Below are 13,872 nucleotides of genomic sequence, written 5' to 3' on the forward strand. Positions count from 1 at the left end.
CATGCACCCTTGTGGGGCCCCAGTGTGGAGGAGGTGTTTTCTACCTTCACCACCTGAGGGCGGCCCGTCAGGAAGTCCAGGACCCAGTTGCACAGGATGGGGTTCAGACCAAGGTCCTCGAGCTTAATGATGAGCTTGGAGGGTACTATGGTGTTGAATGCTGAGCTATAGTCAATGAACAGCATTCTTACATAGGTATTCCTCTTGTCCAGATGGGATAGGGTATTGTGCATTGTATCGTCTGTGGATCTATTGGGGCGGTAAGCAAGTTGAAGTGGGTCTAGGGTGACATGACCCTTTTGACTAGTCTCTCAAAGCACTTCATGATGACAGAAGCGAGTACTACGGGCGATAGTCATTTAGTTCAGTTTTTATTTTATTTATCCTTTATTATACCAGGTAACTTGACTGAGAAAACGTTCTCATTTGCAGCAACGACCTGGGGAATAGTTACAGGGGAGAGGGGGACGAATTAGCCAATTGTAAACTGGGGATTATTAGGTGACCGTGATGGTTTGAGGGCCAGATTGGGAATTTAGCCAGGACACCGGGGTCAACACCCCTGCTCTTACAATAAGTGCCATGGGATCTTTAGTGACTTCAGAGAGTCAGGACACCCGTTTTAACGTCCCATCCGAAAGACAGCACCCTTCACAGGGCAGTGTCCCCAATCACTGCCATGGGGAATTGGGACATTTTTTTAGACCAGAGGAAAGAGTGCCTCCTACTGGCCCTCCAAAACCACTTCCAGCAGCATCTGGTCTCCCATCCAGGAACTGACCAGTACCAAACCTGCTTAGCTTCAGAAGCAAGCCAGCAGTGGTCTGTAGGGTGGTATGCTGCTTGCATACCTTTGCTTTCTTGGGTACAGGAACAATGGTGGCCATCTTGAAGCATGTGGGGACAGCAGACTGGGATAGGGAGAGATTGAATATGTCCGTAAACACTCCAGCCAGCTGGCCTGCGCATGCTCTGAGGACGCAGCTAGGGATGCCGTCTGGGCTGGCAGCCTTGCAAGGGTTAACACGCTTAAACGTCTTACTCACGTCGGCCACGGAGAAGGAGAACCCACAGTCCTTGGTAGCGGGCTGCGTGGCACTGTGTTATCCTCAAAGCAGGCGAAGAAGGAATTTAGCTTGTCCGGAAGCAAGACGTTGGTGTCCTGGACATGTCTGGTTTTCCCTTTGTAGTCTGTGGTTGTCTGTAGACCCTGCCACATACGTCTCATGTCTGAGCTGTTGAATTGCGACTCAACTTTGTTTCTATACTGACATTTTGCCTGTTTGATTGCCTTGCGGATGGAATAACTACACTGTGTTTATTCTTCCATATTCCCAGTCACCTTTCCATGGTTAAATGCGGTGGTTCGCGCTTTACGTTTTGCGGGAATGCTGCCATCTATCCACAGTTACTGGTCAGGGTAGGTTTTAATAGTCACAGTGGGTACAACAGCATTTCCTGAAACTGTCACCGTATCAGTATATTCATCAATATTATTCTCGGAGGCTACCCAGAACATGTGATCAAAACAAGCGTTGATTCCAATTTTGTCAGACCAGCGTTGAATAGTCCTTAGCACGGGTACTTCATGTTTGAGTTTCTGCCTATCGGAAGGGAGGAGCAAAATGGAGTCGTGGTCAGATTTGCCAAATGGAGGGCGAGGGAGGGCCTAGTCCTGCTTTAAATGTAAATACGAAATAACCTTGTTTTGTCAGATGGAGTGCTGTGACAAGGACCTCCATTCTGGGGTGTTTGGAGGCTCGGTCCATGAAGCCATGACCGACCTCATTGCACTGTTGGGTGAGTTGAATCAGGTGTGCTGGAATAGAATTATCAGAGATATGTAGGTATGAAATGATTTGATAGGTATAACAATAACAAGGTTTGAAGCCCTTTGATAGAATCAAATAAAATGCTTGAATGAAATCTACAAAGTGCCTAGGAGGTTCTATAGGGACTGGGGTTTGTTTCCGGACAGGGCATAAGATATCTTTCCGGGGTTCATAATGCACCAAACAAAAGAAAAGACTGAAACTGGGTGGGATTAGTTTTCTTTTCTCGCTGCAAAATGAAATCCGAACACTGTGGTGTGTCCCCCTTCAGGCTCCCTAGTGGACACGAAGGGGAAGATCCTGGTCCCGGGGATGTACGAGGAAGTGGCCAATGTCACTGACGAGGAGAAGAAACTGTATGAGAAGATCGACTTTGACATGGTGGAGTATGCCAAGGACATCGGAGCTGGGAAGCTCCTACATGACACCAAGGTATGGAGAGCATGTCCCTGTTCAAATACTTCAGAAATGAAAAATTCCTCTTTATTTTCTACCTCCCTTGAATCAATCACTGACCTTAATTGGTTGGTTTGGGTGAAGTAATAGGGTGCTAACCATGCTCTGACTTATCCAATGTGCTTACGTATACATTTCTGAAGAATTCCAACAGGGCCAATGTCTGAAATGACAAATAACTAGATTTAAAAGCAATGCTGGTTGATTCTCAGTCATTTGTAAGTGATTAATTCCCAACATTATCTGGTTCATAATGTCCTTTGAACTTTCCTCTGACCCTTGTCTGCAGGAGGCTATCCTGATGCACCGCTGGAGGTACCCCTCCCTCTCTCTGCATGGCATCGAGGGGGCCTTCTCCGACGTGGGTGCCAAGACCGTCATTCCCCGCAAGGTCATTGGCAAGTTCTCCATCCGCCTGGTCCCTGACATGGACCCCAAAGTGGTGGAGAAACAGGTAGAAACCTCCTAGAATTTAGGTAGAACTCAACTCTATGATCAGGTTTTTAGATACTTTCCTGCTTACTCGTCTTTTAAAGAATAAGCACATTACATGTTCTCGACTGTTGGATGAAATGATAGTGGAGAAACATCTTACCCCAGTGGTCAGTTCCTTACATTTCAATTAATTCTCAAGCATTATATCCATCTATTAGTGGTTCCAAATAGAGGGCTGCATTCCCGTCATTTTTCATGCTGCGGTCAGACAGACGATTTTGGGATGAACATATCTTTGTTGTCCCGAAGATTATTTGTATGCGTTAGCCTAACGATTCTATTAAAATGCATTTTTCACATTATTCACACACTTAGAATTCACTTATTTACTTCAGTAGCCTACCTCTCTTCTCCTAGGTGGGCTTGCCTACATGGGCGGAAGTCATGTGGCAGTTAACTTAAATATTAAATTAACTTAACTCAACCAATGTGAGTCGAGGTGCAATCAACCCATTTAATTATAAAGGGAAATGCACTTTTATTTCCAATAAGTATTACCCATTTATTTGATTACCCATTTTAGAAAATAAATCTTGATAATGGAAAGAATTGGAGGGCGCTCAACCAACGTGAGTCGAGGTGCAATCAACAAATTTGATCATTGTAAAGGAAAATTCCTTTTCATTTTCAGTAAGTATTGATTACGCATCTATTTGCCTCTGCCTGCAAATCAGCCCCCCTAAAAAGTTACTGTAGGCTATGTCCTATATGCAAAAGTAGCAACAGTCGCTTTCATCATTCTTGTTGCTTCAACACCTGATCTCATACATGTGACTTCCTAAATATGATTAGGCTATAGGTTACTACATTGCTGAGAAATAAATATTGATCACCCATATTTCTCCATCTGAGAATCTCCCCAATCCTAAAAGGTAGAGAGAAAGTGCAAGTCGCTCCAACTCTACTCTCTTCAAACCGGATCTAGCGTTTTGGCTGATATAGCCCAGTAATACAGATAACCTAATATAATTGGTCATGTAATAATCTCTGGTAATTTAACCTATTTCTTAAGTTATTTTTGCGCATTTGATGTTGCTTATAGGGCACGGAATTGCTGGGACTATGGCTGGCAAGTGAGCTGTGTCACATACGCCTAAAATAACATTGCAGGATTGTTGGGTTTGGGAACAGTTCTTGCGGTAGCAGGTGGGAGTCAGACAGAAAGCCACCTGGTGCATACGGGGTGGGATAACCTTTTTTTGGTTACTATACCAACAATAAATGTGTACCCTCTCGTGCATTTTACCAGTAGGCCTATGGTCTCATGAGTCTTCTCAAGTACCTCCTGTGGATAGGCCAAGTACCCCCAGAGGTCCTAGTACCCCTGGTTTGGATCCACTGGTCTATTAGCCTGTAGTGCTGACATTAATTTTTTAAACAACCAATTGACCCAGTCAGATCAATTGACCGAACTATGCAATGTAGTAGGGAGTCGGCAAAAAAAGAAACGTCCCTTTTTCAGAACCCTGTCTTTCAAAGATAATTTGTCAAAATTCTAAACTTCACAAACCAAATCAAATTTATTTTTATAGCCCTTCGTACACCAGCTGATATCTCAAAGTGCTGTACAGAAACCCAGCCTAAAACCCCAAACATCAAGCAATGCAGGTGTAGAAGCACGGTGGCTAGGAAAAACTCCCTAGAAAGGCCAAAACCTAGGAAGAAACCTAGAGAGGAACCAGGCAATGTGGGGTGGCCAGTCCTCTTCTGGCTGTGCCGGGTGGAGATTATAACAGAACATGGCCAAGATGTTCAAATGTTCATAAATGACCAGCATGGTCCAATAATAATAAGGCAGAACAGTTGAAACTGGAGCAGCAGCATCATGGCCAGGTGGACTGGGGACAGCAAGGAGTCGTCGGGTAGTCCTGAGGCATGGTCCTAGGCCTCAGGTCCTCCAAGAGAGAGAAAGAAAGAGAGAATTAGAGAGAGCACACTTAAATTCACACAGGACACCGAATAGGACAGGAGAAGTACTCCAGATACAACAAACTGACCCTAGCCCCCCGACACAAACTACTGCAGCATAAATACTGGAGGCTGAGACAGGAGGGGTCAGGAGCCACTGTGGCCCCATCCGAGGACACCCCCGGACAGGGCCAAACAGGAAGGATATAACCCCACCCACTTTGCCAAAGCACAGCCCCCTCACCACTAGAGGGATATCTTCAACCACCAACTGACCATCCTGAGACAAGGCTGAGTATAGCCCACAAAGATCTCCACCACGGCACAACCCAAGGGGGGGGCGCCAACCCAGACAGGATGATCACATCAGTGACTCAACCCACTCAGGTGACGCACCCCTCCCAGGGATGGTATGAGAGAGCCCCAGTAAGCCAGTGACTCAGCCCCTGTAATAGGGTTAGAGGCAGAGAATCCCAGTGGAAAGAGGGGAAATTCTAGGGACAATTAGGAGGCCTGCGTCTTGTGACCGTAGCGTGCGTGTAGGTATGTACGGCAGGACCAAATCAGAGAGATAGGTAGGAGCAAGCCCATGTAATGCTTTGTAGGTTAGCATTAAAACCTTGAAATCAGCCCTTGCTTTGACAGGAAGCCAGTGTAAGAAGGCTAGCACTGGAGTAATATGATCACATTTTTGGGTTCTAGTCAGTATTCTAGCAGCCGTATTTAGCACTAACTGAAGTTTATTTAGTGCTTTATCCGGGTAGCCGGAAAGTAGAGCATTGCGGTAGTCTAACCTAGAAGTGACAAAAGCATGGATACATTTTTCTGCATCATTTTTGGACAGAACATTTTTGCAATGTTACGTAGATGGAAAAAAGCTTTCCTTGAAATGCTCTTGATATGTTCTTCAAAAGAGAGATCAGGGTCCAGAGTAATGCCGAGGTCCTTCAGTTTTATTTAAGATGACTGTACAAACATCAAGATTAATTGTCAGATTCAACAGAAGATCTCGTTGTTTCTTGGGACCTAGAACAAGCATCTCTGTTTTGTCCGAGTTTAAAAGTAGAAAGTTTGCAGCCATCCACTTCCTTATGTCTGAAACACATGCTTCTAGCGAGGGCAATTTTGGGGCTTCACCATGTTTCATTGAAATGTACAGCTGTGTGTCATCCACATAGCAGTGAAAGTTAACGTTATGTTTTCGAATGACATCCCAAAGAGGTAAAATATATAGTGAAAACAATAGTGGTCCTAAAACGGAACCTTGAGGAACACCGAAATTTACAGTTGATTTGTCAGAGGACAAACCATTCACAGAGACAAACTGATATCTTTCCGACAGATAAGATCTAAACCAGGCCAGAACTTGTGTAGACCAATTTGGGTTTCCAATCTCTCCAAAAGAATGTGGTGATCGATGGTATCAAAAGCAGCACTAAGGTCTAGGAGCACGAGGACAGATGCAGAGCCTCGGTCTGATGCCATTAAAAGGTAATTTCCCACCTTCACAAGTGCAGTCTCAATGCTATGATGGGGTCTAAAACCAGACTGAACCATTTCGTATACATTGTTTGTCTTCAGGAAGGCAGTGAGTTGCTGCGCAACAGCCTTTTCTAAAATCTTTGAGAGGAATGGAAGATTCGATATAGGCCAATAGTTTTTATATTTTCTGGGTCAAGGTTTGGCTTTTTCAAGAGAGGCTTTATTACTGCCACTTTTAGTGAGTTTGGTACACATCCGGTGGCTAGAGAGCCGTTTATTATGTTCAACATAGGAGGGCCAAGCACAGGAAGCAGCTCTTTCAGTAGTTTAGTTGGAATAGGGTCCAGTATGCAGCTTGAAGGTTTAGAGGCCATGATTATTTTCATTATTGTGTCAAGAGATATAGTACTAAAACACTTGAGTGTCTCTCTTGATCCTAGGTCCTGGCAGAGTTGTGCAGACTCAGGACAACTGAGCTTTGAAGGAATACGCAGATTTAAAGAGGAGTCTAATTTGCTTTCTAATAATCATGATCTTTTCCTCGAAGATCATGAATTTATCACTGCTAAAGTAATCTTCATTGTAAATGGTTTAAACACTGTTTCCCATGCTTGTTCAATGAACCGTAAACAATTAATGAACATGCACCTGTGGAACGGTCACTAAGACACTAACAGCTTACAGACAGTAGGTCGCACTTATGAAAACTTAGGACACTAAAGAGGCCTTTCTACTGACTCTGAAAACCCCCAAAATAAAGATGCCCAGGGTCCCTGCTCATCTTGGACATGCTGCAGATGTGGCCAGGGCAATAAATTGCAATGTCTGTACTGTGAGACGCCTAAGACAGCGCTACAGGGAGGCAGGATGGACAGCTGATTGTCCTTGCAGTGGCAGACCACGTGTAACAACACATGCACAAGATCGGTACATCCGAACATCACACCTGTGGGACAGGTACAGGATGGCAACAACAACTGCCTAAGTTACACCAGGAACGCGCAATCCCTCCAGTGCTCAGACTGTCCGCAATCGGCTGAGGGAGGCTGGACTGAGGGCTTGTAGGCCTGTTGTAAGGCAGGTCCTCACCAGACTTCACAGGCAACAACGCCTCCTATGGGCACAAACCCACCGTCGCTGGACCAGACAGGACTGGCAAAAAGTGCTCTTTACTGTCTCACCAGGGGTGATGGTCGGATTTGCGTTTATCGTCGAAAGAATGAGCATTACACCGAGGCCTGTACTCTGGAGCGAAATCGATTTGGAGGTGGAGGCTCCGTCATGGTCTGGGGCGGTATGTCACAGCATCATCGGACTGAGCTTGTTGTCATTGCAGGCAATCTCAACGCTGTGCGTTACAGGGAAGACCTCCTCCCTTATGTGGTACCCTTCCTGCAGGCTCATCCTGACATGACCCTCCAGCATGACAAGGCCACCAGCCATACTGCTCGTTCTGTGTGTGATTTCCTGCAAGACAGGAATGTCAGTGTTCTGCCATGGCCAGCGACGAGCCCGGATCTCAATCCCATTGAGCACGTCTGGGACCTGTTGGATCGGAGGTTGAGGGCTAGGGCAATTCCCCCCAGTAATGTCGGGGAACTTGCAGGTGCCTTGATGGAAGAGTGGGGTAACATCTCAGAGCAAGAACTGGAAAATCTGGTGCAGTCAATGAGGAGGAGATTCACTGCAGTACTTAATGTAGCTGGTGGCCACACCAGATACTGACTGTTACTTTTGATTTTGACCTCCCCCCTTTGTTCAAGGGCACATTGTTCAATTTCTGTTAGTCACGTGTCTGTGGAACTTGTTCAGTTTATGTCTCAGTTGTTGAATCTTATGTTCATACAAATATTTACACGTTAAGTTTGCTGAAAATAAATGCAGTTGACAGAGGACATTTATTTTTTTTGCTGAGTTTAGTTTCCAACAGGCCAATATTCTACATAATTTCCACAGAAAACTTGGTAAATAACTACAATGGTCATAATCCATTGTGCTCTTGCTTGTCTGGTCTGTGTTTTGTTTTATGCCTGGTACATAAAAGAGACAGAAGAATGTGCGATCGAGAGGAATAGAACACAGTTGCTTCGCAAGGCATCTGTCCCTGACAATACATTATCTATGTGATTGATAATTGGTATTCAGCAGTCCTAAAAGTATGCCTTCTTGTCTTTGATGAGCTACTAAAATAGTTATTTTGTCAGACAGCATAGCCAGCAGCTCTATTGAGATGATTACTTGGAATGAGTCTTCAAATAAAACAAATGCAGTTTACGCATTCACATATATATATATATAATACACACACACACACAGTGGGGCAAAAAAAGTATTTAGTCAGCCACCAATTGTGCAAGTTCTCCCACTTAAAAAGATGAGAGGCCTGTAATTTTCATCATAGGTACACTTCAACTATGACAGACGAAATGAGGAAAAAAAATCCAGAAAATCACATTGTAGGATTTTTTTATGAATTTATTTGCAAATTATGGTGGAAAATAAGTATTTGGTCAATAACAAAAGTTTATCTCAATACTTTGTTATATACCCTTTGTTGGCAATGACAGAGGTCAAACGTTTTCTGTAAGTCTTCAAGGTTTTCACACACTGTTGCTGATATTTTGGCCCATGGTCATTATGGCCAAACAGTTCTATTTTTTTTTTTCATCAGACCAAAGGCCATTTCTCCAAATGGTACCCATGTGGAGTTGCAAACTGTGCTTTTTTTATGGCAGTTTTGGAGCAGTGGCTTCTTCCTTGCTTAGTGGCCTTTCAGGTTATGTCGATATAGGACTCGTTTTACTGTGGGATAGATATTTCTGTAACTGTTTCCTCCAGCATCTTCACAAGGTCCTTTGCTGTTGTTCTGGGATTGATTTGTACTTTTCGCACCAAAGTACGTTCATCTCTAGAAGACCGAACGCATCTCCTACCTGATCTGTATGACGGCTGCATGATCCCATGGTGTTTATACTTGCATACTATTGTTTGTACAAATGAATGTGGTACCTTCAGGCGTTTGGAAATTGCTCCCAGACTTGTGGAGGTCAACAACAACAAAAATTCTAAAGTCTTGGCTGATTTCTTTTGATTTTCCCATGTCAAGCAAAGAGGCACTGAGTTTGAAGGTGGCCTTGAAATACATCCACAGGTACACCTCCAATTGACACAAATTGTCAGTTAGCCGATCAGAAGCTTCTAAAGCCATGACATAATTTTCTGGAATTTTCCAAGCTGTTTAAAGGTAGTCAAACTTTTGGTTACTGGCCCAACACTCTATCCACTAGGCTACCTGCCGCCCCAATCTGACTGTGTATTTTCTTTTCATTACTGTTTATATAATATTTTATCTCAATGAGACTTTAATATGAAGGTCAAAACATGTTTAAAAATATATATAATCCTCTCCCATCAAGGTTACTGGCCACCTGGAGAAGAAGTTTGCTGAACTAGAGAGTCCCAACAAGCTCAAGGTGTACACGGGCCACGGGGCCAAAGCCTGGGTGTCCGACTTTAACCATCCCCATTACATGGCTGGTAGAAAGGCCATGAAGACCGATGTGTGGACACACAGGCAAACTCTCACACACACACACACTGGTCTTACTTAAATATTTATAATAACATGTTGAGCAATAATGTCTGTCTTTCCCTCTTTTCCACAGTGTTCGGTGTGGAGCCTGACCTGACGCGGGAAGGCTGCAGCATCCCAGCCACCCTGACCTTCCAGGAAGCCATCGGCCGCAACGTCATGCTACTGCCCATGGGCTCGTCTGACGACGGAGCACACTCCCAGAACGAGAAATTCAACAGGTAGGCTGTCACAAATGTATTTTATTCTATGTCTGGAATGTTTACCATGGGACAACGTGCAAGATTTGACACATACACCACACGCTGAGGTCCTGGACTTGACTCTGAGCCATAACTAACACTTAACTCAGTTAAATCAGGTGTGTCACTGCTGGGCTGCAACACAAACTTGCTCACCTGGTGATTCCCCCAGGAACTGTATTTAAGAACACTGCTCTATTGGCAACACATTTCTATAAACCTCAACAACGTATCCGAACTATAAGCAGTAGGTAGCCTAGCCATCCTGACCGGTTGTATCACTGCCTGTTACGGCAATTGCTCGGGCTCCGACCGCAAGGCACTTCAGAGGTACATCACTGGGGCAAAGCTGCCTGCCATCCAGGACCTCTACCCCAGGCGGTGTCAGAGGAAAGCCCTAAAAATTGCCAAAGACCCCAGCAACCCCAGTCATTGACTGTTTTCTCTACTACTGCATGGCAAGCGGTACCGGAGTGCCAAGAATAGGACAAAAAAGGCTTCTCAACAGTTTTTACCCCCAAGCCATAAGACTCCTGAACAGATAACCAAATGGTTACCCGGACTATTTGCATTGTCCCCACCACCCGCCAACCCCTCTTTTTACGCTACTGCTACTCTCTGTTCATCATATATGCATAGTCACTTTAACCATACCTACATGTACATACTACCTCAATAAGCCTGACTAACCGGTGTCTGCATATAGCCATGCTACTGTTATTTTCAAATACACACACACACACACACACACACACACACACTTTTTCCACACTTTTGGTTAGAGCCTGTAAGTAAGCATTTCACTGTAAGGTCTACCTTCACCTGTTGTATTCGGTGCACGTGACAAATAAACTTTGATTTGATATATAGCATTGAGCCAGTAACCGAAAGGTTGCTAGTTCAAATCCCAGAGCCAACAAGGTAAAACATCTGCCGATGTGCCCTTGAGCAAGGCACTTAACCTACATTTCTCCTGGCCATGACCCTACTTTCTGAGGGTGCCTCAGGGGGAGTTGGAATATGCAAAAACACGTTTCCCATTAAAATACGCACTTGTACATGTGTGAAATATAAGCACCCACCTAAATATTATTGTTGTTATTAGCATCTCCATGTAATCTACAGTGTTTTCCACTACCGTCGGCTATTCAGATGATTTACAGACTCATTTTCTGCCAGATACATTTTCCACTTAAATTAACTAGGCTACTTTTTTAATTCGCTAATCAAAAAAGTCTGCCGAGCCTTCTCCCTCTACAATGAAAGATATGTATCTTCTTGTGATCTATTGATCAGACCGGTGCTTGTCAAAGTGAAGAATGACAGGGCAACACTGCTGGTTTGAGTCTGCTGTCTGTCCCGCCTCTTGGTACCTGGGTGTGTATGTTGTGTACACTGTGGTTGCAGTCACATTTTTTTATACGGGCATGAATTTGAAAGGTCTGTATAATGTGGTAACGATGAGTCAAAATCCACTTAGTCTATTGTTTTCTGGCACATTTACTTATTTTCTATCGCGTGCAGGGCTCAACATTTTAACTCTGGCTTGGGGCCAGTCAAAACCATGTTCGGCCAGTAGATCTCATCAGTAACATTTTTGCATTCCAGTTCAACATTTTCCTGCTCTGTCGCAGTCTACCATTAGAAGACTACATGAGTAAATGTCATGCTATTTGTATTTGAGCAATATGATAGGCCGATCATTCAAGCACCACCACGCTGCCGCAAGTCACAACTTCTGGAGCAGTACATGAGTTGATGCATTCACATAGCACACACAAGCTGTCCAGAGCCAAAAGAAGCGCCTATCTACATTCTCGCTGAACTTATTTATTTCAAGGAAAGTGATTTACAAAAATAAACCTTCAATAGTGGACATACTAGCAATATGCTGGCCACTGTTGATAGTCTACAAAAAGAAAGCTGCCGTTCCTCTTGGCTAGCCTATTGTAGCCATTTCGATGTCTCGTTTGGAATGTTTGTTTTGAAGGGGCAGTGTCCTTTTTTCAAGTCTTCTCAATGACATACTTTAGAAACAAAAATGTATGCAATTAATACAATGCAATTCTAAAGAATAGAGTAATGACTTGCATTGATAAATTATATTACACAGCTTTTTAATACATTTTCAATTTGGCTGGCTAGTCCATGTGGTTGTGGGAAACACTGGATCTATGGTATGTCTTGTTGTTTAATTCAGTGATGTACACATCTATGTAAATGTATATGAATATATGTCTATGGTTTACTTTCAGGACAAACTACATCCAGGGCATCAAGATGCTCGGCGCATACTTCCACGAGGTCTCCCTGTTGGAGTAAATGAACTAGCCAGACCTGAGTGAGATGTGTCCTTCTACCTCCAGAACTGTGGACCGAACTGTTTAGTTTTCTATCCAATGCAAGTTGCATAATGTTTTCCATGAACTGCTGCTGCTGTACAGCAAAATGGAGCCTTTAAGATCTTCCTTAGTCATTTGTCATTTTGTCTTCCATCAAGAAGATAAGTAGAGGAAAATAATATAAAAGTATTGATTATTGTACTGTAGATGCGCCATTGTATCATCTACTGAATCGGAGTGTTCTAGACAAGATCTAAACCAAACTCGAAGGAAGCGTGAACAGTATACCCCATTACACTTCCATGTTGTGGTGTATTTATGAATGTGCTAACAGACAACAGTACACCTACAGAATACACACTCATTTCCTCCATTTGGGGGACTTGGAGATGATTTTATACCTGACTCTTTTCTATCTTAAGATGTTAGCTTGTTTGGGAAACCTCCAAACTGTAATGGAAATAAGCATACCATCTTCAACTCCTATTTTATTCCTGTTTTAAATATTATGGGTAATCATTTATGAAGCAGAACACTGCATGTCTCAACATGAGTAGAACAGAGAAATACACACATAGGACATAGCCATAGACATCTGCAGATATTGGATGCATTTGGAAGTGTTTGAAGTGATGACAATAACTCAATACTTTTGCATAGCGTTGAATATTACAGTATACAAAATCGCTTGATTTATCCATTCAGGGTTCTCTTAACTGGAGCTTGACTTGACTTGTATGCATCTATTTTCTCCCTTGTCACAAGCCAATATATTCAATAAATCATAACATGAGTCTGTCTTTTATCATGCTTCAATATCTTGAATTCCCACGTCATGCCATCATGCCAAAGAAAACAGAATCAATACATTTCAAATGTGATTTCGCCTTTATTTTCTACGGTTTTACAAGTGTAATGTGACAACGACCCTTCCCACTTGGCACACTGGTTGAATCAACATTGTTTTTTGAGTGTGAACCCATTACACCTTTTTGTTTGAATTTGCAGGTTTTGCGCACTAGCCAAGCTTCAGGGAGAGTGATTCTTTTTTTTTAAATCAACGTTTCCACGTCATATCAATGAAATGTCTGTCCAGTGGGCTGAGGCTCAATCCCAAACCGATCACTCCTCCTTTTGGCCCTTTATTTGACAGTCATAATGATGGGGTCAACAGGGGCCTAAGGACAGTGGAGGGATCGGTTAAGGATTGAACCTAGGAGTGACAATGGAGTTGATGTTCCTACCCAAGCTACAGGATGTGCCCTTTGTTGATTTTGTGTGTGCGTGCGTGCAGGGGTGGAAAAAGTACTCAATTATCATACTTGAGTAAAATTAAAGATACGTTAATAGCAAATTAACCAAGTAAAAGTGAGCCACCCAGTAAAATACGAGTGAAAGTCTAAAAGTATTTGGTTTTAATTATACTTAAGTATCAAAAGTATACTGAATTGCTCAAATGTATTTAAGTATCAAAAGTTAAAGTATGAACCATTTCCAATTCCTTATATTATGCAAACATCACA

At 43.3% G+C, this 13,872-nt stretch overlaps 1 protein-coding gene across 2 annotated transcripts in view; it reads left to right on the forward strand.

Moving 5' to 3' along the window:
* LOC139391838 (cytosolic non-specific dipeptidase-like) overlaps positions 1–12,752 on the forward strand; it is a 36,711-nt gene extending 23,959 nt beyond the window's left edge. For both annotated transcript variants that reach the window (XM_071139428.1, XM_071139427.1), the window contains 6 exons: positions 1,716–1,800; positions 2,104–2,264; positions 2,578–2,742; positions 9,590–9,727; positions 9,835–9,986; positions 12,263–12,752. In XM_071139428.1, the coding sequence (XP_070995529.1) occupies positions 1,716–1,800; positions 2,104–2,264; positions 2,578–2,742; positions 9,590–9,727; positions 9,835–9,986; positions 12,263–12,329 (768 nt within the window). In that variant the 3' untranslated portion in view covers positions 12,330–12,752. The remainder of the gene's footprint in view (positions 1–1,715; positions 1,801–2,103; positions 2,265–2,577; positions 2,743–9,589; positions 9,728–9,834; positions 9,987–12,262) is intronic.
* Positions 12,753–13,872: the final 1,120 nt, after the last annotated feature.

Source organism: Oncorhynchus clarkii, chromosome 32 (genome assembly GCF_045791955.1).
Source record: "Oncorhynchus clarkii lewisi isolate Uvic-CL-2024 chromosome 32, UVic_Ocla_1.0, whole genome shotgun sequence".
Lineage (NCBI taxonomy): Eukaryota > Metazoa > Chordata > Actinopteri > Salmoniformes > Salmonidae > Oncorhynchus > Oncorhynchus clarkii.